At 42.9% G+C, this 24,875-nt stretch overlaps 2 protein-coding genes across 8 annotated transcripts; one reads left to right on the top strand and one right to left on the bottom strand.

The window, feature by feature from the left end:
• Positions 1-51: 51 nt before the first annotated feature.
• On the bottom strand, positions 52-16,487 carry fli1rs (Fli-1 proto-oncogene, ETS transcription factor-related sequence). Of its 5 annotated transcripts, XM_046400047.1 has the most exons (11): positions 16,320-16,484; positions 15,730-15,821; positions 9,536-9,741; positions 8,152-8,318; positions 4,884-5,087; positions 4,071-4,148; positions 2,807-2,896; positions 2,659-2,721; positions 1,829-1,876; positions 1,499-1,585; positions 52-1,101 (listed from the first exon to the last, which is right to left on the bottom strand). In XM_046400047.1, the coding sequence occupies exons 3-11, from the start codon at positions 9,673-9,675 to the stop codon at positions 578-580; spliced, it is 1,401 nt and encodes a 466-aa protein (XP_046256003.1). In that variant the 5' UTR covers positions 9,676-9,741; positions 15,730-15,821; positions 16,320-16,484; the 3' UTR covers positions 52-577. The 5 variants fall into 5 exon arrangements, with proteins under 5 accessions (XP_046256003.1, XP_046256001.1, XP_046256002.1 ...); XM_046400045.1 differs by lacking the exon at positions 15,730-15,821 and having other exon boundaries at positions 16,320-16,487; XM_046400046.1 differs by lacking the exon at positions 15,730-15,821 and having other exon boundaries at positions 2,828-2,896; positions 16,320-16,487.
• Positions 16,488-20,173: 3,686 nt separating this feature from the next.
• LOC124065356 (ETS1-related protein) lies at positions 20,174-24,674 on the top strand. Of its 3 annotated transcripts, none has more exons than XM_046400669.1 (8): positions 20,174-20,332; positions 20,678-20,759; positions 22,057-22,143; positions 22,243-22,323; positions 22,413-22,556; positions 22,644-22,898; positions 23,137-23,255; positions 23,807-24,674. In XM_046400669.1, exons 1-8 carry the CDS (start codon positions 20,267-20,269, stop codon positions 24,083-24,085), a joined length of 1,113 nt encoding a protein of 370 aa, XP_046256625.1. In that variant the 5' UTR covers positions 20,174-20,266; the 3' UTR covers positions 24,086-24,674. The 3 variants fall into 3 exon arrangements, with proteins under 3 accessions (XP_046256625.1, XP_046256624.1, XP_046256626.1); XM_046400668.1 differs by having other exon boundaries at positions 22,024-22,143; XM_046400670.1 differs by having other exon boundaries at positions 20,219-20,332; positions 20,593-20,759; positions 22,024-22,143.
• The last annotated feature ends 201 nt before the right edge of the window (positions 24,675-24,875 follow it).

The following is a 24,875-nucleotide window of genomic DNA, read 5'->3' as shown; positions in this document are numbered from 1 at the left end:
TTATGCAGTTTCTATGCAGAATCTGTAAATGAAAAAACTTACAGGAGTCAGTTTTTTTTTGAGGTACAAGCATCATTTATTAGCTTTACATAATGAGTAAATGTTACATTGCTACATAACAGTAATTCTGTACAATTTTTCTTTTACAAATGTCAGGTGAGTGAATATGATAACTGCAGTTTCGACCAAGGATGGTTACAAAACCATAATGTGACTGTGGTCTTCACAACAGGTGCTATCAACCAAAATACTTACAAAATAAACTTGGTTTCATAATATCTGAATAACCATCAATATATTGTGTCATCAGTATATTCATGAAAATCTTGGGTATAATATAATACCTTTCCATTCATCACAGAGTTAATTTAGCCTCGTGTTTTGTCCATTTTTAAGAAGGAATACGCCAAAGACAACATCATAATGCCCTCATAAAAACAGACCGTAGCGTCATATCGCCTTCATTTCAGACAGGGTTCAGCTCAGGTGCATCCTGGATGGTGTGTGCGCATGTGTTCTCAAGCACATCTGGGTTCCTTGCTCGTGTTCTCCTGTGCAGGTGTGAGATGCGTCAGCCTCAGTAGTACGAGCTCAGGTGGGAGTGAGTGGCAGGATGTCTGGTCATGGCTGACCCAGAATAGATGGGGCTGTTGGGCGAGTTCCAGTATGTTGTCGGAGGGGCGAAAAAATTGCCGGGGGAGACGGGCATAGGAGCTGGATGGCCCCCCATGAAGTTCATTTTTGGCTGGTGGCTGTGGTAGGGCTGGACGTAAGACATCTCAGTCTGGTACTTAACAATCCCCCCTTCCGCTGCGTGATTCTGGTGTGCCTGCGAGATGCCTTGGAAGTCAAATTTGTAGGCGTAGCGCTTGCCGTGCACCTTAGTCATGATGTTTTTGTCATAGTAATAGCGCAGAGCACGGCTCAGCTTGTCGTAGTTCATGTTGGGTTTGCTCTTGCGCTCGCCCCAGCGCTTGGCCACCTCGTCCGGGTCGGTCATCTTGAACTCGCCGTTGGTGCCCTCCCAGGTGATGATGCCGGAGTTGTTGCTGTCTGCCAGCAGCTCCAGCAGGAACTGCCACAGCTGGATCTGCCCTGAACCTGGAAGGACAAATGAAGAGAAGGAGTTAAGGAATTGACTTCTGACTTCATTGTTTGGTCGAACAAAGAAAGACAGCAGGAGCTGTGTGAAACGTGTGTGTCAAAGCAGCTTTATTCTATAACTAATAACTAATATTGGAACATTTTGGAAGATGAACCGTGTATTTAAAATTCTTCTGGATGCATCCAATATTTCCAGGACCTTGGACAGCTCCTCAGTTTTCCTCTTGACAAAGAATTTAATGGTTTCGCTGTGGACAGCGTTCTGTCCTGGTAGTTTTACAACACATCTCTAAAGTCTCAGTCAGCTTATTTATTCATTTATTTATTGTTTGGGGTTTTTTTTTCAGCAAATGTGACCTTTTCACTGTGTGGCTTGGAGAGGGCAGAAACCTACCCACAGGCCTGTGAGCGCTGGGGTCAGGGAGCTTGTATGGACTTTGTTTGCCCGTTCGGTTCTTGGATGAGCTGAGGACTTGGCCTTCTGTGAGGAAACAGCAGGGCAAACAGTCATTTTGGTGAGACGGAAGCCAGATTTCGTCTCAGTGTAAGCGTGATGCAATTCTGCTGACACAACAGGTGTTGCTTGATGTTTTCTCCATTTTGGAAAGTTAGCGCACATGTGTGCTAGCCCTTGCTTGCTTTTCTCTCATGATGCCAAAGCAGACAGTGTAAAGGCCTCATTTGTGTCGTCCTTGGTTTAATTTGTGGTGGTTTGGATTCTTACCTGGGTTCGCTAGTCGACTGCTAATGGGCCCCAATGTCTGATACGGATCTGTAAAGAAGAAAAAAGCAAATCATTATTTAATATTTGCAAGGAAATTTCATCAGTAGTGCCTTCAAGATTAGATAAAATATCGAAAAAATGCAAAAACATGCATCATCATTTTGTCCTGTGATTCACATCTGGCGTGCGTTGTGTTCACTCACAACCATGACCACATTTTAGAGAAACAGCCGACGTATCAGAGATATGGCATGGGTGGCGTGAAGAAAGAGGATGTAGTATCAGCTCTTAATCTCAAAAATTTCTTTGTTGTGAAAAAGGTGAAATCATCTGCTTCTGGAAATTGCTACTGCAGTTTCTGTGCTGACTGAAACAACGTGAAGGGACAGATTTGCCACACTTTGTCAGGCGGAAACACAATAACCCCCCCCCCTTCTTAGAACAGGTTATCAACACGGCGTCGGGCTGAATGAATGAAGTGAAAGTGAACAATTAAGGTTGATTAAGGATGATGCTGTCAGACAGTCAGTCGGGCCAATCACCACTTTGGTCCAAGCTGAAATATTTAAGCAACCACTTATTGGATTGAAAACTTTGTACTCTGTCTGTTTGTGGTTCTGTGTGAAATATATGTACATGTATATGTATATGTACACAACCTTGGTGCCCCCTCTTCTTCTAACACCATCCCCATGCCAAAATTTCACTTTGTCTTTTGTGCACGGTTGCCCCCACACTAGTGCCATCAGCCTCAGATGCGCTGTGTGTTTAGTGCCAGTTAGCTATTGCTAATTGATGTTAAACATAACATCAGTATGTTTCATTCATACCTTGCACGATTCTTGGAGCAGGCTCTGTAACTCTTGTGCTTTGTTGGTGCTCCATGGAGGGGCCTGCAAATCAACAAGGAAATAACTGGTGAAATTGCTCTGATGTGCCCCAGTTTTTCATGAAGAAGAGCCATTAGTTTCATATCACCATCAGTGTTTGTTGTCACACCTTTTGGCACTGCGGGCATGGTGTTTGCTGGCCAGCTGTTCCTGCGGCTGATCTCGTCAAAAGTGCTCTCTGCATACACACACACACACACGAGACAAGGATGAGACCAGACGATGACGGTCTCATGGGGTTAAAAAGGCTTTGAAGTGGACAGTTCGGTCACAGCAGGAAGGAAGTCAGTGTATGGAGACCAAGACAATAAGAGTCTGGATGTCTGAAGATGACCCACAGTTTCTTGGGCACACGTTCTTTTGTTCAGGCCACCCCTGTCGCGACAAGATTGTGAATTGTGTCCCAGGAGCAGGACCCATACCCCCCGTTTCCTGCACCGGTGCAGCTGTTTCCTCTCTGAAACTGGCTGTTGAGTTTTTGGGCTCCTCAAATTTTGTCGAGTGAGGCCCAATGTTGTGGCAAAAAAGCTTTTAAGACTTTTGAAACCATGTGGCGCGGTTCTGAAACTCAACATATTATTTCAAATCTTTAAACATTTAAGAAGTTTTTGTTTTTTTTTGTTTTTTTTCTCTGTCAGCTGTGTGACTGTGATCGTGACTTCAGAGCTTTGACTCACACCCAGAAACCCTCTGGACAACGTAATTACTGGGAAATGGTATTAATTAAACAAGAAATCCTGAAATAAAATTGTCACAGAAAAATACATCCTGATCATTTATTTTTAAACCATGTCTTTGAAGTCATAATGGAATGAAAAATGACTTCAGTATTGGAAAGAAATACTCAGATTCTTTGCTTAAAAGTAAAAATATCAGTGTTTACAAAAAATGCTCTGCTTTCAAACTAATACCTGTATTGTATTATTAAGTGCTAATGTATCAAAAGTTGAAGTACTCACATTAAGTGTTCATAACTAAATTATCAACAATGAAAGAAAAATCCATAGTTGATTTGATTAAATTAATTATTAAAACTCAGCTAATTTTCTCCATCAGAAACACAAGCAAAAAACCCACAATTCTACCATGTTAGATTTTGAGTTAGATGCTGCTGAATCCTGATTGGTGCACAGAAGCATGTGACATCACATAGTTCTAACTGAGCCTCGCCCACTTATAAAAGAGCGCGATAAGAAAACACACACACACACACACACACACACACACACACAAACTCAGATACCTCAAGCGACAAAACCAAAAGTGTTGCAGAAATTGTATGTGGTGAACAACATGTTTCTGTGGCCTTCAATGACAAGGAGGTGATGGAAGGAGAGAGTGCATGATCTCACCTGCTTTCACCTGTAGTCTGGGTTGTTGTGGTGGTGTGTTGTTGGTGGGAGTTGTGGAGTAGGAGAAGGTGGGGCTACCTGAAGCAAAGACCAAATAAAGAAAGGATTGTGGACAGTATTTTGAGCCCCATGTTAGACATAATTTAAAGACTGGAGAGGTGTTGTTCTGAGTCAGCTGGTGACTTGTGGTGTTGCTGTGGTACCGGATCATCTGATATATGAAGATGTTTCTGGCTGTTTACTCATTATGTTATCTTGCAAACCAGTCTAGAACATGTTGCTGCTACAGACACAAGCACTGCAAACTCACACTACGCAGTGAAGTAATAAAAATCCCGGCGGACATATTGTATGCCAGAACATGTGTTAGCAAAGAGGAACGGCGGTCACAACACTTACTGAGGACAGCAGGTTTGGTTAAAAACCAAACACAAAGGTCAACCTCACTTGACATCATGTTCCTCCAGCCTCAACAGCAAACATACTGAGGACCTTGTAAGTGTCCCTGTATTGAAAGGTGTTTCTTTATTTATTTGTCCACACCTTCGATTGAACGTAGTACCTGAGCGGAATTTGGGTGTCAGGAATTGAAGTTTGGAATAAACTTCAAAACTTTGCTGTCCAAAAACTGCAAACATTAATTTTTTTGTGTGTGCTTGATCAATTAACTGCTTAGTTAATGTATCCTCAAAAAATGTATTTCTGGTAATTTATTTAATGTTTGGGTAAAATGCTTGGTGACCACAGAGCGTCTAATCCAAACAGTGTTAATCAGCTGGAGAGAGGGAGGCATCTGGGACTTCTGAGACTTACTCTGCCGGAGGTAACTGAGGTGTGAGAGCAGAATGTCTGCGTTGTACGCCGACGTCAGACGCATCATGTCCTCCTTGGTCATCTTGCACAGGGCCTTGCCATCCAGCGCTTGGAAGAGCATGACGTCCACTTCCTCCAGGACGTACTCCTTGATGGCCCAGTCCAGCCACTGTCGCACGTGGTCCTGCGACCAGACCTCAGGATCTGACGTTTGAGAGGCGCAAAGAAATGATGAGTACAGACTCCAGGTGACACTGATTCACAATGCGGTGTCTCGTCTTGTTGTAGGATCTTTGAGCCGGCTGAGTAGATGCTGTTCTGTCTTTCAAAAACTCACATGAGCAGGAAGTAGACTGAGTCATACAGAAAATGTAAAGAAATCCATGCAAACTGCAGATATTCAACATCCCCCACCACACACACACACACACACACACACACTTTTAAAATACATTCTGCATAGTGATGCTTCACTTGGATGTGCTCACATCATATCTCAGACATGGACAAAACTAGTTTTGAAGCAAATTGTTTAAACACACAAATGATATGTTGCAGTGTTTGGACATTCTGTTTTACATAGTGAGAGATGCTGTTATTTCAGCTTCTTTGAATAAAAATGCTCTTTAAAGCAGAAAAGAAAGACTGAAGGATGGCTGGAGGATTGTCATGATTTTTCTGCAGAGCATGAAAGTGCTAAGTAACTCCGGAAACTGCGTTGCTACCAGAGTACTAGTAGTGATACTGATTGGTTGGTTAGAACCACTTTGTGAAAACAGATGCGTGGTTTAGTCAACCTCAAAACATGGTTACCAGCTACTACGTGACATGAGTGTTGTTCTGTTCATATGTTTAGTTTTTTTTTAAAATGAGATTTGTACTCAAATGTCTCGTGTTTTTCTCATTTTATTGTAGCCTGCTGTGTTTTCTGGCTCTGTTCTCCACAAGTCAACACCTGCTCTCGCAATTTCCCTGAAGGTATCAGGATTCAGGAAGTAAACAAATAATTACCGATAATGCTAAGCTAAAGACGGTCCCAGGGGTCCTCAGGGAAGACACATTTGGTGTTTATGACAGTTTTGACAAAACACTTTATATTGTTTTGCATATCGCTTCGCTGTTTTCCGAGTTTGTGCTGTAGATATGAAGGATTTCAAGCAAATTGCACTTAAAGGTGAACAAAACGAGTTGTTTAAGGTTTAGTGTTAAACATGTGAGGGCCTGTGGTTTTCATGTGACGCAGGAACACACGTCATCGCTTCAAACATTTGCATTTTAGAAGGTTTTCATGTGATTTCGCATGTGTTCACTATTTGGAGATGCGTTTCAGCACTGGAAAAATATGGGAAAGGTGTTAAGATTTCTTAGACTTAAAAAGCACTAAATGTGATTTCAATGTGCAGATGATTTTAGGGGACAGCTTAACAGTTTGTTTCTTTACTGTTACCTTTATTGAAGCATTTTTCATAATGCATAAACAGAAAGTTATTTGTAGAATTTTTGTACATTGGTCTTTAAAATTCAAAAATAAAAAAATTCATATCCTGTATCATATTACATTAGATGTAATTTCAGCAATCTTTTTATCTTTTAAACTCTTTCATGTGGTTAGTTTTTATGGTTATATACCTCTAATCATATATAGCAGATTCCATTTTTCATCAAAATAATTAGTTTTCTTCACAATGTTCAGTTTCAGTACAACATCTGTGTAAAGAAGCTAGCAAGAAAATAATCCTGTCAGTAGTGTATAAATACTCTGATTGGTGATCTTCAAGGTAACAGGGTTGAGATTGGATAGTTTTACTTTTAATTTTTACAATATTTAATTAAACTCTCATACATATTTGGTAATGTATGGTAAACCTGTTATTAACAAGTCATTTCAGATTCAATTTGATCATAATGTCTTGGTAAAGTACTAATCACTAGTCTGATCCAAGAAAGCAAAGCTCACTTCCAGTAGCAAACAATGACTGTGAATTGACCGTAATATTAGGCTGGAGCTTTAGTCGCCACACCCTCGGGTCCTGATTGTCCTTGGTTAACACATGCTACTGTGATGCAACATCCGTGTATTATGAAGCAGAATAACTCTGCGCTGGTGACTCATTGACGAATCTTGTCGGGTTTCACAGAGCTGAATCTTAAAGCGTCCCCTGAACACCTCAGGAGTGGGATCCCTCCAAAGACTGACTCACAGAAACGTGCACACGAACACGCAGCCCTGAACTGCTCGCATGACGCGTCTGACGGGACGATAACGTTATGAGACGTGTGCAGGCCCCACAACCTGAAGTATGTCATCAGGTTAGTTTTTAGATGGCTGTCCCACTGATTCATAGCGAGGATGAAGTGGACTAAACACAGTAGGTCATCTGAACCTTGACGATGACTACTTGGATTGTAATGACACATCGCTGTCTTTACTCCATGCTTTAGGTCAGTGATTTTCCTCTGCAAAGAAAAAGGGAAATCCACTGTGCTCGCGGTTCAGCTGTTGCAAAAGTTTAAAGAAATCTCTTCAGAATGAACATTCGACATGGTTTTTACACACTGCCAGCATTGCTGATATTAAAGATTTCTGACTTTGACAACACTCGAGCTCAAGTGCGATGTTGTTACGTTGGGAGCGTTTTTTTGGACAAATTTAGCCTTGAATGTCCACAAAGAAATGACACGTCCTTCCTGTTTTGTTTTACGTTTATTTTCAACTTAAGAAGATTCTATGGTTGTCCTCTGTGATTTAAAGCATAAATGTTATTCTACACTCAAAAAAACCCCAACAAAAAACAATTGATTGGTTGATTTCTAATGCAGCAGGAGATTGTCTTTTCTAATGAACACTTTCTCAAACTTTCAGCAGTGCATTTGTTGGTGACTGACCTGTGCTTATATTAATCATAATGATAGTTTGTGATAGTTTTCGGACAACAGTGGAAGGCTGTGGGCTGAAGAGGAGCCAGCTTTTGTACATCAGCCCCTCATCGAAGCCAGAAAAGATTTCAGATGTAGTGACAGGAAGCAGGATGATTAAAAATGAAAATGTCCTCACCAGCTCATCACACATCTGTTCCTGCCTGCTCTCTCTCTCTCTCTCTCTGTGTCACAGTTAAATTCACACCTTGGACTTCACGCTTTTTAAATAGCACTCACTTTAATGCCTGACACTCACCCAGTTCAGTAGTAGTAGTTTGGGGAAGGAGTTTAAGATGCACAAACACACGCTGTGCACATCTGTGAATGGTGATTGAGTGACTCAGCTCACCTGCCGGCACTATGACCCTCTTCTCCTCCGTGGCACTGCTGGGCGGGGTGGCCGTCTGGGGGCTCACGCGGGTCTCCGGGTACGAGCCCTGGTATGGCATCGGGGCCCCGTCGTTGCTCATGTGTCTGGAGCGCTTGGTGACGCTGCAGTCCACCGGGGACTCGCGGCTGGAACAGAGGACAAAGAATCGGGTCACGTACTTTCTCTACGGTCCATAAAATATCAGAACACTTCCAGTTAGTTCAGGTAATGAGGTGTTTACTGTTGCTGCTAATCTTTGGCAATACAGCATAGATTTCACAGTTTCAACTGAGTGAAAGCTTGCTTCCTCTTGCGTTGTTTGCTAATATCTGCAGGCGACAGGCAAGAAATTTATGTGCCCAAAGCTGTTTCACAGCAACACGATTCCAGTGAAAAGGTCCATAAAGAGTAGGCTGGCAGTGACATGGAGCGGGTGGCACCAGCTTGAATGAAAGTTCAAACTTGTCAAAAGTGAGTGTTTACCAAGGGGAGAGTTCATGGATCCCTCCGTTAAACCACACAAGCTAGTTTTGAGCCGTGAGAGCTACTAGAGATTTATACTCAGTAACTGCCAGGTGTAACAGAAACCACGAATTTAACAGAACAAAGATGCTCCTGCAGCATTTCACTAGAGAGTTGGAGCTGCTTTGAGCTGCTTTATGTGCACTTTGGTTCTTTAGTTCAGTGGTTCCTGCCTTGGCCCCTTCATTGGTGAGATGTTTTTAAATTATCTGTGGCTTTATTTGGACAGTGACAGGAAAGAGAGAGAATGAGAGGAGGGTGGTGAAGGAGAGAGGGGGCAACGGGGTCCCGGACTTAACATGTGGTATGTGGTGCACACCTGTTAGCAGGTGAGCTACCAGGGCGCCCTGCATCGGACACTTTAGAGGGTAACTGTCTCTGACATGTGACAAGGGAACTGCTGGTTTAATTGTTGAAGGTATTTTAAGTTTATCGTGTTTTTGTTTTTAACATTTTACCCTCAAAATTTGCTAGTATTTACAGCTCTAACATGAATGTAGTGGACTAAAAAGTACATTTCCCAAGGAACTGTTAGAGATGTAAAAAGTAGCAGAAAATGGAAATAATCAGAGTACAGTACAGTACTTGAGTAAATGTTTTCAGTTACTTTTCACCACCGACAACATGTAATCCTTCATTTAAAGTTCAAACACCAAAAATAACATAACATGATAACAAAATAACAACATGTTTGGATTTCAAATGTTTTCTCCTCTCAGTGATGGTAAACAATAAGGGAAATTTGTTAAGTGAACAATAAACAATTTTAGGGTTTGGAAAATCCCAGTCAGATAATCCGGGAACCTGCGCTCCCCTGTGGCCTGAGTCTGCCCTGACTCACCTGGTTCCGTTGACGTGTTCGGCTCTTTTCCCAGGGTTTGGTGCCGCTGACCCCGCCCACTCCGGCTCGGTGGGCTCGGGACTCGGCTTGGAGGCCTGGCTGAACGCGCCGGGCGACGTCATCTCAGTCTTCATGTGCATGGCCGGGGCTGTGGTGTAGTTCGTCTCGAATATGGGCTGATCCTCACTTACCACGGACAGCGCTTCCTGTCCAACAGAGCCACAGCGGTCAGTGCCTGCCTTTTAACATACCGGGTCACAACCTGTGGAAACTGTCTTTTTGCCACCACGTACAGACTCACTTTATTCCACCTAAGAGGCTTCAGTTAACATGAACAGCACAGCACACCTCAAACAGACTGAGAGATTGAACTTGTATCTCAGGAATTTAATGAATACTTTATAGCAGTGCTTTACTGTACCGGCTTAAAATATTCACTGCAGCAGAAGAAAAATAATAATTTGGTAACAGAATGATTCTCCTACAATAAGTAATTGGCTTGAAATTGTTAAAAAGATCCATGAAGTGTAAAGACTGTCATAATTTTTTTATGTGCATTTATACAATAAATTACACCCATCAAACTGCATTCCCTGCTGTATATTTTCCCTTCAGGGAACATTATAAATATGTAGAACCACCAAACTATTGCTGCCACACACACACACAAATTCATACTGATATTTAAAATTCAGTCCTATTGTCCTGTGATTTATTAAAACTTTTAAGTGCGTGTTTAATCTGAACAGCCAGAGGGATGTAAGATTACTAAACCCCCACAGAAAAACACTCGAGAGTGAAATGGCAGGTAAAGGCAGTCAAGAGGCTGCCTAATCTTAAATAACATCAGTAACCTTAACCACAGTTTTATTTTGTCGTTAGAATTGGGGTTGCGAGGGGGAGGAGGGTGTTAGATAGGGGTGGAGTCTAATCAAGATTTAAGTCCGTCTTCCTGTGTGCAGCACCTAAAGTTAGGCCTTAAAGCTTCTCGGCGCAAACGCAGGACCTGTTGTTCTGCCTGCTTCTCCAATTAACCGTGTGCCTGCGTGATGCGGCCGCGACAGTCTGAGCGGCCGCGAGTGCGTGTTTGTTTAGAGGAGCTGAGCATTGTCTTCGGGCCTTGTACGTCAGTGCGGTGCTTTTTCAGTGGTCTACAGGAAACCTGGCCGCCATGTGCAGAGGAACCTTTTGGCACAGGCCAAGGGAGAGGAAATGGAGGAGGGGTGGGGGTGGAGGTGGGGGTGGGGGTGGGGGGGGGCACAGTGTTAAAAAATGTGGGTCATTTTAAAGCTGGAAAACAACCCTTAAAGGCCTGTGGTCAGGGGAGGAGAGGGGGGTCGGGTTCATTGGACAGAGTGAAGAGTACAGCCCTGATTGAAGTGCCGCCTTCGCATTGTTTTTCTGCTTTGTGTTTTGCCTGAGCGTGTGGGGTTTTTTTGGTTTTTTTTAGCTCATTGTTGCCTGAGCATTGTACAGCACATCTTAATGCATGGCACACAGTTTGGCATTTCCTGGAGGCTGCAGATGAGCTGATACACAAGTGAGTGTGTGGGATTGCAGCAGCCTGCCGTTGCTGTTGCTGCTGCATGGAGCCTTTGCTGCTGTGTCGTGGATGCGCCCCGTCTTAAGCAAGCACAGGCAAAAGCTTGTCTGGTTTCACGTGAAACAAATATTCCCTGATATTGTATACTTCACTACATTTAAAGACAGAGATGATAGATATGTATAGATAATGTCATGTTGTAGATTGGATTTGTTAGAATTGTTCTGATGTAGCAACACAAACATTAAACTAGGAAATTCTGGTGCCTACATTACCCACAATGCAACCCGACGGCCAGCAGTTCAGTCAGAGATTCAGGGGCGTATGCTGGTAGAAGCTAACGTAGGAGAGACGAGGAGCAGGTCACAGATACCTGACAAGCCCCCGTCTCTCTGACTACGCCCCACTTGTAGTCCGCTGCCCCGTCCAATGCGGCCTCGAGTGACATCACATGAGGCATTTTATCTGATTTCACAGCACTCTGTCTGGAGCCACTTTATGCAATATATATATATATATTTTAGTACTCCTGTAAACATTCTTTAAGGTCTGAAATCAGTGGGCTTCACCTTTTAAATAATAAAAACATAAAGTGTTATGTTGTAAACTGAGGGCTCTAACTATAGTAGGTGTCGCATTTTTAATAACTGCGCCTGCTACTTAGAGTCTAAAGTATTTTCCTAAACGTTAAAACACATGCGGTTTCGGTTTGTGTCGACCTTCACGTTGTCCCGCTCGGTTTTCTTTTGACCGCACTGCTGTTTTGTTCTTCAGCTGATTGCTTTGTGTTACTTTTTGCTGGGTTGTGCTCTTTCCCCCAGTCTTCCTCTCACAGAGCGAGAGGCTTCAGAGGCCCTTTTCTACTGTGCAGAAGTGAAACAGTTGACTGAAAGGCCGCCGACAGCAAATTCTCATGACAGTTCATGAGAGCGAGTAGCTGTTCATCGGGATTAAAGACGATTTTTGGAAGTTTTTTTGGGTGCAAACTGTCAGTATCGTTGTGACTCGCAGCCTCTCATCTAGATAAAAGCTGTATGGAAGAAAATTAGTCTATTTTGATGATCGGTTAATCCTTTCAGTCAGTTTTCAAGCAGAAATGTCAAACGTTTTCTGGTTGCAACATCTTAAATGTCAGGATTTGTTGCTTTGCTTTGTCATTCATGTTAGTAAATGAAGACTCTTTGGGATTTGGACTGTTGGTTGGACCAAAAAAAAGCAATTTGACTACGTCACTTTGGACTCTGGGGAAATTTTGATGAGCATTTTTCGCAGTTTTTTGAGTACAACAATTCATCGGTTAGTCGTTAAAATAGTCGTCAGTTGCAGCCCCGCACTCGTCACACTGAGTTTTCGGGCCAGTGCATTCAGTGACGAGCTCATGCTTTCACAACTACAAACTCGCGCTCCCGCTCTTTCTTTATCTTGTGCTCACCCTCCTCTGCACACTGATACAAATATACCAAAATGTGGCCTGACCGCCAGTGCCACAACTGACTTCCTGTTCAGTGTGTTGCTTAGTGACACAAAACAACTGCAAAAAGAAAACACGACCTTCTTGGGGCCCGATGCTGCCGTGTGCCTCGAGGTCCTAAACTTTACGTCGGTTGTTTTCAGTTTGGTAGTAAACACCTCAACCTTTTCGCTTTGCTGCGAGAGCACGAAGACGAAGGGAAACTTTTGACACGACTTCATGTCAGCAGCTTTGCGGGGTTGCATCATGCAGTCTTGCCCAAACCAAGAGCTCAGTGAGTGTGATCACAGGTTGTTTGCGACACACACACACACACACACACACACACACACACACACACACACACACACCATGCTTCTGAAATATCTATGAAATAACATTTTATATCAACTGCACACCACCACCATGTTTGACTTGGATTCCCACAATGCAGTTTAAGACCTCCAGCACCAGTTCAACATGTTTCTACGTTCTCAAGGCAGAATATAAAAATGGATCACGTGATGATCATGTTATGAATCAGAAATGGAGGGTGTTGGTGCTAAAGACTGTTTCAATAAGTTATAATGTTTTGCCCTGAAAGTTTTTGAAAGTTTTGTTTTTTTGCTGTTGGTGTGATTTTACACTTAATGCCAGTGAAACACACCTGGCGCCTCAGGCTGCAACTGACGATTATTTTCATTATCGATTAATCTGCATTGAGAATTAATCATTTGGTCTGTAGAACATCAGAGAATGGTTAAAATGGACGTGAATGCCAGTGAAATGCCTTTTCAAAGCCAAAGATACAAAGTGACATCAAATGTTTTTTGGTTTTGTTTTTTTGTGTGTGACAGTCAAAAAAAAAACCCTGAAGATTTATAGAGATTTAAAAAGTTTATAGTGATGGAAAACAAGCAAAAGCAGCCAGTTGTCTCTTCTAAAAAGCCTCTTTTTTTGACTTTTTTACTTATATTTTCACAGCATTTTCGCATTAATTTGCTGTTGATTGATTGATTGATTAATTCAATTGATTAAAACCAGTATTTGCCCTTTAGGTCGCACAATGGACCTGTGGGATCACAAAAAAAAACGAAAAGCACAATGGGAGAGCAGGGGGGAAAAAAAACAATGTTTTTCCAAAAATGTTCATCTGATCTTTTCTTTCTTTCCTTCTTTCCTTCTCTGTACGTTTAAATATGTTCATCTGATCTTTTCTTTGTTTCCTTCTTTCCGTCTCTGTACGTTTAAATATGTTTATCTGAGCTGGTCATTAGAGGTAAACAAATGCTGCGGCTTGCAGGAAGGCGTTGTTTCATTTAAAGGGGTCACAAGCCAAAGAGGCCGAGAGCTGCTGGCCCAAACTGCAACCAGGATGTGGTTAACACCTGCTGTTGTGCATTCGTAATTATATGGTTTATCCCACCAGGCAGTTTTTGCATACATCAGTGGATGTCTTACTAATCTGTCAAAGAGGCTGATTTACTGACATATTCTGCTACCATCACCATCACCATCACCACCTCCTCCTCCTCCTCCCTCCTGCAGCCTGACAAATAACCAGCATTTCATTCAGGCTGTTTTGGTGGTCTTGAAACATTTTCTTTTGCCCTGCACTGGTGAATTGTTGGTGGAAAAATGTCAGATGGATCATACAGACACAGATGCTGACTGTCAGAAGCACTCACACCCACGACCATTTAAAGTGATTCTTTGATGATGTTCTTCAATGTGCGTGTCTGCGAACAGCAACAACAACAACCAAAGAAACGTTTCAAGGCGTTACCAAGCTCCTGTTTACCACAAATGGCTTCCAGATAGATGCTTGATGAATTTTTGTTTTTTTACACGCATCTAATAAACACGTCAAGTGTGTGTCAACTTCAGGATATCGATAAGGATGAAAAACAGTCGCCTAAAACAAGGTGTAGCCTACAACAATGAGGCCGAGGGGATCGGGTCGTGCGAAGGCCGCAGCTCTGAGCGCGCTCGCCATGTTCACGGGCAGAAAGCAGAAGTAAAAGTCGAGCCGAGCTGATTTTGCAAAGGCCCGAAGCAGCTGCGTTTTGTGCTACACAAACAACGATGCGGTTTTCACAGCTCGGAGGCTGGCAACACGCATGGCCTGAGCAGGCCGCGCTCACACACACACACACACGGAGGGGGAGCAGCCAGACCAGGTTCTCCTGCACCTCGCAGACCCCGTGTGAGCGGACAGTGCGGGGTTAAAGCAGAGCAACGCCCCGCTTTGTCCACTAAGTTTCTCTGTCTCTCGCTGTCTCTGGCGAGGCTTTTGTTGCCTTTTCGACTTTTTTTTTTTTTTCTAGTCCACGGGGCGGAAATGTGCGCGGAAAGTCTGAGGTTTGAGACAGGAAGCCTGCTGAGTTCAGATAACGACACCTGACAAGCGCTCCCGTTTGCAGCCATAAATTAGCCTTAAAAATAACCTCAAACACGCAATCTGCTCCAACAGACTACAAGAGGAATAATGATCTAAAAAAAATTAATAATAGGCTGATTAAGTTGGGGTTTTTTTTAAATCAACGAAGAATTTCCAGCATTTCAACAGCCAGTCAGAATAAAAATATACTTTTTATATGGACAAAACTGTCTTCGTTTCAGAAAGGTCTCGTTTTCACGCACCAGCCCTTTAATGACTCACTCATGTTTTACTTAGTAGCCAAAATGAACCAACTTTTTCTGTAATGCAGTAATTATTCTTAGTTCCCCAAACTACTCAGACCGAGTTTTAAGATGACTTTTTTTCTCCGTTTGTACATTTGGCAGAATAAGACGTTAAATGTGGTTGAAAATCGCTATAATAAATAGTTTATAACAAGACGTGTCTGTGTTAATGCTGTGTCAAAATGAACACGTTACTGGATATTATTTCGAAAGCTGAAAAAAGTTGCCTTTTGTTGCACATTCGTTTCGCGATGACACGAATGCAGGCTGTTTTTGTGGCCTACATCTTCCAACTGAAAACGTTTGCCTGCTCTCACTCGTTGCGCAACCCTGCGTTTTCAGCGTTAATCTCATCAAAAAGCGCTTTTTCGATCTGAATTCCTGACCCCGAGGCCTCCGTTTCTGCACGTCCAACAACACGAGACGTTTACTGCGTCGTGGACGTCCGCAGAGGACGAACAGCTAAAAATAATTAAATCAAGTTGAATTTAAAAGAAGGTATGAAATGTGAAATACCAGCCGTGTGATGGAAGTGGATCCTGCTGCTCTTTAAAATGAGGGTTCGCACTGCATCCAAGTCGGTCCATGGCGCCTTCAGGGACACCTGCCTTGTGCGCACCAATGAAATCCCGCATCACTTCATCAACTTATCCCCAGTTCAAGAAAAAGAGCAGTTTATCAGCCCGTTAAATGCGCAGTAATCTCAAACCCCGCGCGTTATTTATTTATTTATTTATTCTTTTTTTTCTGCGGGATGAGCTCGAAACGGAGCAATCAGAGGAAAACGAATTTTTAAAAAAAGAAAGAAAGAAAACCCCTCCGAAACGCGTGCGTTTTGGAAATCCTCTCATACGTGTCTAACCGGCCACCAATTAGTGTTTTTATCTGACTGTAAAGATGCAGTGGTTAGTTGTGTTATTATAGAGCCGACATACAACCACGAACGGGAAGGAAGAGGAAATTTTGTACAAGAAGGAAAGAGTGGGGAGCTCGCATCACCGCCTTCTCTCACTCAGCAGACTCAGGGCTGGTGTGGGTGGCCGCCTGTCATGTTCACCGCCATCAGCAGCGTTTTTTAAAAAAGCACAACAATTCAAACGACGTACCTTTATCGAACAGTCCATCGCAGCAGCGTCGCAGTCTGTGTCATTTAGTCGTTTTGTGAATGTTAAAGCCAATTTAGCCTCCTTTAAGCTCGCTTCAATGCATGCAGGGGTGCATTGGCTCTATGTCGCAAACCATTGCAGTTACAATTTTTTGCTCACAGACCATAACCGGATGGCAGGTTTTTTTTCTTCTCTCTCTCTCTCTCTCTCTCTCTCTCTCTCTCTCTCTCTCTCTCTCTCTCTCTCTGTGTAAATTGGGAAGTGAAGTCACTGCTAAACTAACACCGAAAGCGCTGAAGCTGCTTCTCATGAAACCAACACTTTCTGCTCAGAAGGACAAAAACAACATAAAAAAACCTCTCTCACTTTTTTTTAAAAAAAATGTGTTATTAATGATGTTGACGAATCATTCTGGAACACAATTGGTCACAATTGTTGCACTGGTTAAAACGATGGTTGTTTGCATTAGTTTATGGCCGCCGTCGTGCCTGTAATGTGACAAAAATGGAAAAATGGCTTTTGCGGTTTAAAGAAAGTAGAGTTTTGTGCTTTTTGGAGACCCGATATTCCATCTGAATAAGGCGTGTAAGGCGGTGTGTACATATGAAAAAGTTAGTTTTCATAAATGTGGTTGTTTTAGGATCAAAATCTTTTCAGGTTGCAGGTTTTAAAAACAGCCAATAAAAGGAAATGGGAGGCTTAGGGATGAGTTAATGTGCTAAAAATGTATTTTGTGAGTAACTGAATCTGCATTTCGTGGCTTTCACTTAAGTCTATGACAGATGCACAGCAGCTATTTTCAACCTTTTCAGTGCTTCATGTCGCATGTTTGTGTTGCTTCATGTGCACAGTTTGCTTTATCTTCACTTTGTATGTCGGATTGGTGTCGTGTTTGCAGGTTGTGTGTTTTGTGTGTGTGTGTGTGTTTTCTGTGTCGTTTGTGACTGAATGGGAAGAAAGCAAATCGATGTGGAGCGAGCAGGACAAAACATTTGGTCACGTTTTTCTTCTGCAGGCTAAACCCAAAACGTCCTGGCTGAGCAAGAAACACGAGTCAGTGTGATCTCAACCTTTTGCTTAAAAGGCTCAGTTATTATGAAGTTATTTCAGTCGACACCCCGTTGAAGGGCAGCACAGTTAGGCTGATATACAAAAACAACTGCCTTCTTAAGCACATGATGTGAATGAAGGCCCATGAAACCACCTGTGAGCCTCTGACAGGTGAGGCCAGAGCCTCATCAGGTTCCTCGGTGGGCGTTCAGAGGCTTTTAGGCCAAATTAGTTTGATTTTATTTTTATCCGTTTAATCCAGCTGCCACAGAGGGAATTTTTATATATAATAATTGTGCCTCATAGAAATATGAACTTTTCAACACATTTGTGCACAAAACTCAAAGTTTTTTGTCTTTTTTTGTGGGGGGCAAGAGGAGTTTAAACCTGCTTCAGTGTTTATGTGGGCACCTGACCTCTTATTTCAAGACAAACGTAATAATAAAAAAAAGAGAAGTTATCAACCTGTGTATTTATTCTTTTTATTGTGTATTTATTCTTTTTATTCTTTTTGAATGCTCATCCTTCCCTTATTCTTGCATGCTTTGCACCCTCTATATTCTGTTGCTGCTGTAACACTGTAATTTCCCAGTAATGGGACTAATAAAGGATGATCTTATCTTATCTTATCTTATCTTATCTTAACCTGTCTGCCATGTGTTTGTCAAAGTGGCCTAAAGTCAGAATTCATCCACTTAGTTGTAGTGGACCCTTTAATGCTAATGACAACAATACTAATAATATTCTGTCAGAACAGTTAAAGTTACAGTGTGTCCGTGAAGTAATCATATGCTTTAACAGTTTGATTTCAGTGCCTGCAGGTCACGTAACTCCAACACACACAAATTCCCAGACAGAAGGTTTTTATCAGTCCAATCAAACGGCCCCGCCGCTCGTTTCTTGCCAAACGTTCACCAAACAGAGTCCCGTAAGACTTTTAATTCTTTTAAGATTTGGTGCTGCTCCGTGACGGCCCCCTTTAGCCGTGACCCACCGTGTGGTGGTCCCGGGTGGGGTGGGGTGGGGTCCCTGATGGTTCACTGCAGACGGTTGTTAATCACGTCGTGTTGTGTAACTTTATCCCGGTTGTGTCCTTGTCTTGAGGTGGGGCTCCCAATCACGACTCCCGTCTCGAACCGCCGCGCACGATTTCACCTCCCCGGCTCTCCACTTTTCCAGATGTGTGTGTGTGTGTGTGTGTGTGTGTGTGTTGGAGGAGGAGAATAGCAGAGATGTTTGTTTATACAAGACGTGGCCCTGAGCTCGGCCTTATCTGCTGCAGCCACTCACGCCGTGATTTCAGACTTTCTTCAGCCAGTGTGTGTGTGTGTGTGTGTGTGTTTTTACGGGCCATTGTTTTGTCGACTGGTTTCTAAAGATACACAGATTTTCTTTTCTTCCTCCTGCCTCATTAGAAACCGACTGCTCTGATTTCAAAAGCCCCGCACTTCATCTCCACCCAAACTGTGGCTCAGTTATGCAGTCCGACAATCAGAGTGACAGCAGCTCTGAGAAATCTGAAGGCCCACTCAGAGAAAAGATTACTGCTGGTTGTTTGGTCGTGTGAGATCATCAAAGGTCTTATGGATTTGATTTCTTTTCTTTCTTTTTGTATTTCATCCTCAAAAGACTCAAAGATAGAAACGTCCCCCTTGACAGAGTACTTTAAAAATACACCTTATTGACTGGTTTGAAAAAGTTATAAGACACACACAAAAGACAAAACTTATAAGGTCCATTTTTTATTTAAAGAAATAGTAGGAAATTAAGAGGTACAACAGTTGCCTGTTACCAAATAGAATAAAAATAAATAAAGATCAAAAGAAATATCATGAAGGTTTTATTTGAGACGCTCAGACTGTGAGTCAGTGGTGAGTCACAATGGGGTTAATTTACAGCACTCTGACAGTAATTAGTTGTTCTTGTAAGAGATTTTGAGTCTGTGGAACTTTTTAACGCTCTGGTTGTGTTTTGGCTTATATTTTTAGTGTAATAAAGCCTATGGCAACTTTAATAGTGATTTCATTTGCCTTCATTTTTTAAATCTTCATTCATTTTCTCAGTTTTTATTTTTAATAAAAGAAAAGAAAAGCCGTACAGGCTCGCGTGTTTATAAACTGCGTGTATTTAAGGGGTCTGTGTTACACTCACACGTACTAAGTGATGGAAGGCGCATGTATGTTGATGTACTTGGAGTATTTTCATTTTGAACTACTTAATACTTCCTCTGCATTTCACAGGGAAATAATGTAGGCCTCCTTTGTACTCCACTGGGCCTACTTTTGTCTGATAGCTTTAGTTACTTTTAAATTTTACACTCAAAACAAAAGTATGTTATACCAACTAGACTACTTTAACATTAATTGTCATATACAGTAATAATAGTCATACAGTATATGAAAGGGCAGCATTACATCGACGGGGGGTGGTTTATTCCCTAATAAGAAACCTATTTTACGTCACATTAAGGAGATATTTTGCTAACTGTTGCTAACATCCAGCTTTTTTTACGTAAGGAAAAAAAATGAATGCTTGACTTTTACTTATTTTCACTGTGTGATTTGGTCACTTGCGCTTTATTGGCTAAATAAGTCAACTTTTTCCAGAAAAAAAAAGGTGTAGAAAATCTATTAAAGCTCTTGGCGATACTTACCGGAGTTTTACGGCGTCAGCGAGTCTTTTATGAATGAACGTTAGGTTGTCTGTTGCTAAGGGGAGGGGGGTGACGTCACGTTCCATTAGACAGACCTGGTCACGACGCAGAGCGCGGCACGAGCCCCTCCCACCCTGCGCCGCGTTTAAAACGGGACCGTTCAGGCCACAGGCTGACCACTCGTTTTTGTGCGGTAGATCCGGGAAATAAAGCGCGACGCCTAAAGAGAGGAGGAAAGAAAGGGATGTACTGGGACACTGTCGTCAGACCTGCAGACAGAAACACAGACAGCAAAGGCTCCAAAGTAAAGGTACGTTCTCCACTTTACAGCATAGCACAGAATACACAAAAATCGTGTTAATTCATCACATACAGTCTAAAACCTGGATTATCTCTATTGATTTAACCCACCGAGTCAGCGTAAGAAATGTGTTCATGTGGTCAACAAATGGCAATGGAAAATTTTACTTTTAATATAACTTTTTTTGTTATATTTTACTAATTGAAAACTAATTGGTGATTTTTGTAATCTCTTAATGTCTATCCAAATATGGATACTTGAACGTGAAGTGCTCCTTGTTGCCTCCGTCTGTATTGATCAACGATCAGAACTGCGGTGACGGTGAAAGTCGTAATCACAAGTCTTTCAACACAGATGGAGGTTTGCCAGACTGGATATTACACAGAGGACTTCAGGACACAGGAAGTGCCAGCTGGCTTTGACTTTGCATCTTATGGTGAGTTCAGAGAATCACTTGACTAACGTGATGCTCCATTACAAGTTAACGCATCATGACTGACAGTGATGAGCTGGCCAGCGTGTTTGCGTGATCTGTTTCCTCTGAACCTGAGCAGCTGAAGGACAGAGGAAATATTTTCGCAGACTGCATCATCACATCTGTCAGAGCTTTCTCAGTGAGACCTTGACACTGGGGCGGGGGCTCGCGCTCAAACCCAGGGGCTGCACCAGGAAAATGGGGGGCTGCTGTGGATGTTAGTGTGTGTGTGTGTGTGTGTGTGTGAATAATGCTTGAATGGGCTGAGGTAGGCAAAGACGGGGAGAAACAGGGTGGTCAGGTTAAAGACACTCCCCTCTCTGTCTTCCCTAATCCTTTCCTCCAGACTTCCTCCTCCAACAGATTTAGAGCCCCCCCTCCACCCTCCCCATCTCTCCATCACTACTCTGTCACACTCCCTCCCCTTGGATGGCGTTTCCTCCTCTCTCTTCCTCTCCCTCCCTCGCTCGTTTCCTCCGAGCTGCCTCCATCCATTGAGCTGAAAAGACTCGGGGGTGCCTGGTGCTGATTCGACAGTAAACAAGCGGCCTTTTACTTGTGTCAACATTCACTTTCAAGATACAAAAGTCAGCCTTACAAATTTACCACATCTTTCCTCGCTTTTTCATGCCGAGCTGAGCCACAACTAACTTCCTGCTTAAAGGACCATACCGGTGATTTTGCTTACATTCATTGCTGACCTTTTACGGCAGCTTCTGGTTTGATTTCAGCATTGAGACTTGAAACAGCCTGCTGTGGACTGTCGCTTTTATTGTTAAAGATATCTTAACATTGTGAGGTGGGAAAAGTCTTCCTCAGCGGCGTTTTCAAGTTTGGTTTGGAGTAAAAATGACAAAAACTAAAAATCTTGAAAAAGATCATGTGAATGCATCAGAAATGAGGAGCTTTCCAAGACGCCCTCCTCACAGCTGTACCACTGCATGACAATAACTTAATAAAAGAAAACAAATATTCATATTTAATTGATTTCTCATTTAAAATCTCAAGTCTTTGCAAGTGAATTTCACACTGTGCTGAAATGAATGGAAAACATTTGCTGCTGGCATGAAATCAGTCCAAAAACACGGCACTGCTCCGGAAAACACTAAGCATTAATGTACGTCAGGCAAAACAATTGGTGTGGGCCTTTACAAGCATGAACCTGTCCTACCATCATCATCATCATTCACTGACTCCATCTGTCTGCGTTGTGTTTAACCTCCAGACTACCCTGGTGAAGACCTGTCTTTTCTGTTAGACAGCAAAGCACCCGGACAGCAGCAGTTTGTCGCGGAAAGCAGCTACCCAGAGCCACCGAAAGCTTCTCACCCGTACGACACTAAAGGTGAAACATGGAAATACAAACATGCACACTGTTTGTGTTGCTGGTGTGAGTCACATGTTGGTTTCGACTTATCTCAAATTTATTCTCTTTCTCTTGCAGCCTCAGTGAGCGCCGGTGACGCTGGCCTCTTCAACCTGGACTCATACCAGGAGTTCAACTGGTGGACCTCGTATCCACATGGTAAGCCTCTGACCCTTATGTCATACTACATATAAAACATGCTCTTAAAGGAATTTATTTTAGTGACGAGCTTTGTTTGTGCTGAACAGATGGGCTGACAGTAGAGCAGCCGCAGACTGGATACCAGGAGTCTACCTACCAGGGCCTGGTCCCCCAGAATGGGCAGTTCAGCCCGGCCGTGGAGGGCAGCCACAGCCCTTTTTTAACCGCAAAAGGAGCAAATACACTACAAAGTAAGATATTTCTCCCATGGATATTAAACGCCCCCCCTCTGCTCTAATTTTGCTGTTCAGTGTGTAATTCTCGTCTTTCGTCTCCAGGTGAGACGGGTCAGAGCTACTCGTGTCACTCGGCCGAGCTGTACGACGCCGACGGGCAGAGGCAGCCGTCGTCCTTCTGGCCTGAATACTCCTCTCCCAGCTTCACCCTACCACACCCGCCTGCGGCTTCCTGCCCCTCAAACCACGTCCCTCAGTCCTCAGATCAGTACTGCCCCCGCGTGGTCAAACGTAAAAACGCACACCCCCAGAGGCCGGACAGGGAGAGCCAGATGACAGGAATGTCAGCTTATCCAGGTTAGAATTTCCTTATGAATCCCTTCTGCACAAAATTCCACATGATTTATAATTAGATATGTTGAATTGCTACTTGTGATTGAATATTTTTACACAGCTGTATTACTTCCTGAAGTAAAAATGATCTGAATTGTTCTTCAGCCATAGGTTCTTAAAAATAGGCTGTTATAATAATTCCAGTTGCCTTCTGTGACCTGTTTAATCAGTGTATTTATTATATTTTTACTTCTTCATTCAGGTTCTGGTCCGATCCAGTTGTGGCAGTTTTTACTGGAGTTACTTCTGGACTCTGCCTGCCGAACTTTCATCTCCTGGACGGGAGACGGCTGGGAGTTTAAGATGTCCGACCCCACAGAGGTGAGGAAGAAAAAAGACAAAGAAAAGCGCCTCATGTGGAGACACATGTTTGTAGCAGGGCTTTATTCTTTAAAGTCCAGCTCAACACCAGGCTGAAAAGTTGTGTTTTACTGCCCTCCTGAGCTGATAAGTCCCCAGCTGTTTGCATCACTGCTGTGGTGTCCAGCTGTACTTCACTGCAGCCATGTGAGAAGTGAAATCACCGGACGTCAGCAAACACAACATTTTCAGCTGGTGTCAAGTCGCTCTTTGGTCTCCCAAAACTCAGGTTGATCTTGTGATCTACTGGAAGGGCCTGACCCTTACATTAGGAACTACTGGACTAAACTACCAAACAGTATATAAAGTACTTCAGCAATACTTCTGTGCTTTAACTTCAGTGGGATTTCAAATGCAGGATGTTTAATTGTAACAGCTTTTTTTGTGTGTGTTGGTGCTTTTACTTAAGTAAAGGATCTCACTAGAACAATGTATTTACGTTTTTTCTGAGGAATGATTACTCATAAATTCAACTCTTTGTCTGTGTTTTTTTTGTTTTTCTAATCCCACAGGTGGCCAAGCGCTGGGGCCAATGCAAGAACAAACCCAAGATGAACTACGAGAAGCTGAGCCGTGGCCTGCGTTACTACTACCACAAAAACATCATCCACAAGACGGCGGGCAAGCGCTACGTCTACCGTTTCGTCTGTGACGTGCAGGGCATGCTGGGAAAGACAGCGCAGGAGGTCCTGAGCAGTCTGAACGTTTTGCCCGCTAACGCAGAGTCGTGGCAGTGCCCCGGAGTACCGCAGACACCAGAGCACAGCAGTGAAACATGGGCGTCACAGTAGGCAACGGGTGCCAGGACTCTGGATGGCGCTGGCTGAGAGAGAGCGACCGGCACATTTCAGCTGAGTGAACGCTGCCTCCTCCAGCCCTGGCTGAGCTGCGGTGTGTTCACGGGGCTTCGAGCAGACGAGGTGCCAGTTTCTCAGTGCTGCTTTTCAGGAGAACAAACGAAAATAACAAAAAAACTGATAAATTTGACATGCAGTCAGTCTTTTTTTAAATAATAGATCATAAAGAATAAAGGTCTGCCTTGGAAACATGTAGTTCCTTAACCTCAGAGCTGAGCGCAGCACAGGAACCAGTCAGGAGCGTTTTAAGCACTAAATACAGATACTTTTTGTCCTGTCTACGGTCATATTTTCATGTGATGTGTATCTAAGAAGAAACTGATTTGTAAATAGTGTTTATATGGTTGCTATGTGGAGTTTTGTGCATTTTTATATATACATTATATATAAAACTCATGTCTACCTCTGTTGTTAATCAAAATAACATGAACTGAGATCATTTCCAGGCTCTCGGCTGTGAAAGTCTGAGTCTGGGTGATCATTGTTTTGTGTAAATAAACTGTATATTATTAGTATAGATTTGTGTGAAGAGTCTCACTCCAGACGTGTTTTTTTTCGTACTCCACGTGGATTCTCCTATGAATTACTTAGTAATTAGAATTTCCTTCATTATGAAAATTGTTGGGACTGTGTTTGTGAGCAGTCGGTTTTCTTGCCACTGGGTCATGCTTCCGGTGCATGCACCTGTAAGTATATTTTTTTGTTCCTCTGGTTATTAGTTGAA

This window comes from Scatophagus argus, chromosome 9, assembly GCF_020382885.2.
Source record: "Scatophagus argus isolate fScaArg1 chromosome 9, fScaArg1.pri, whole genome shotgun sequence".
Lineage (NCBI taxonomy): Eukaryota > Metazoa > Chordata > Actinopteri > Scatophagidae > Scatophagus > Scatophagus argus.
The sequence above is the reverse complement of the archived record's forward strand: the minus strand, read 5'-3'. Positions and strand labels throughout refer to the sequence as shown.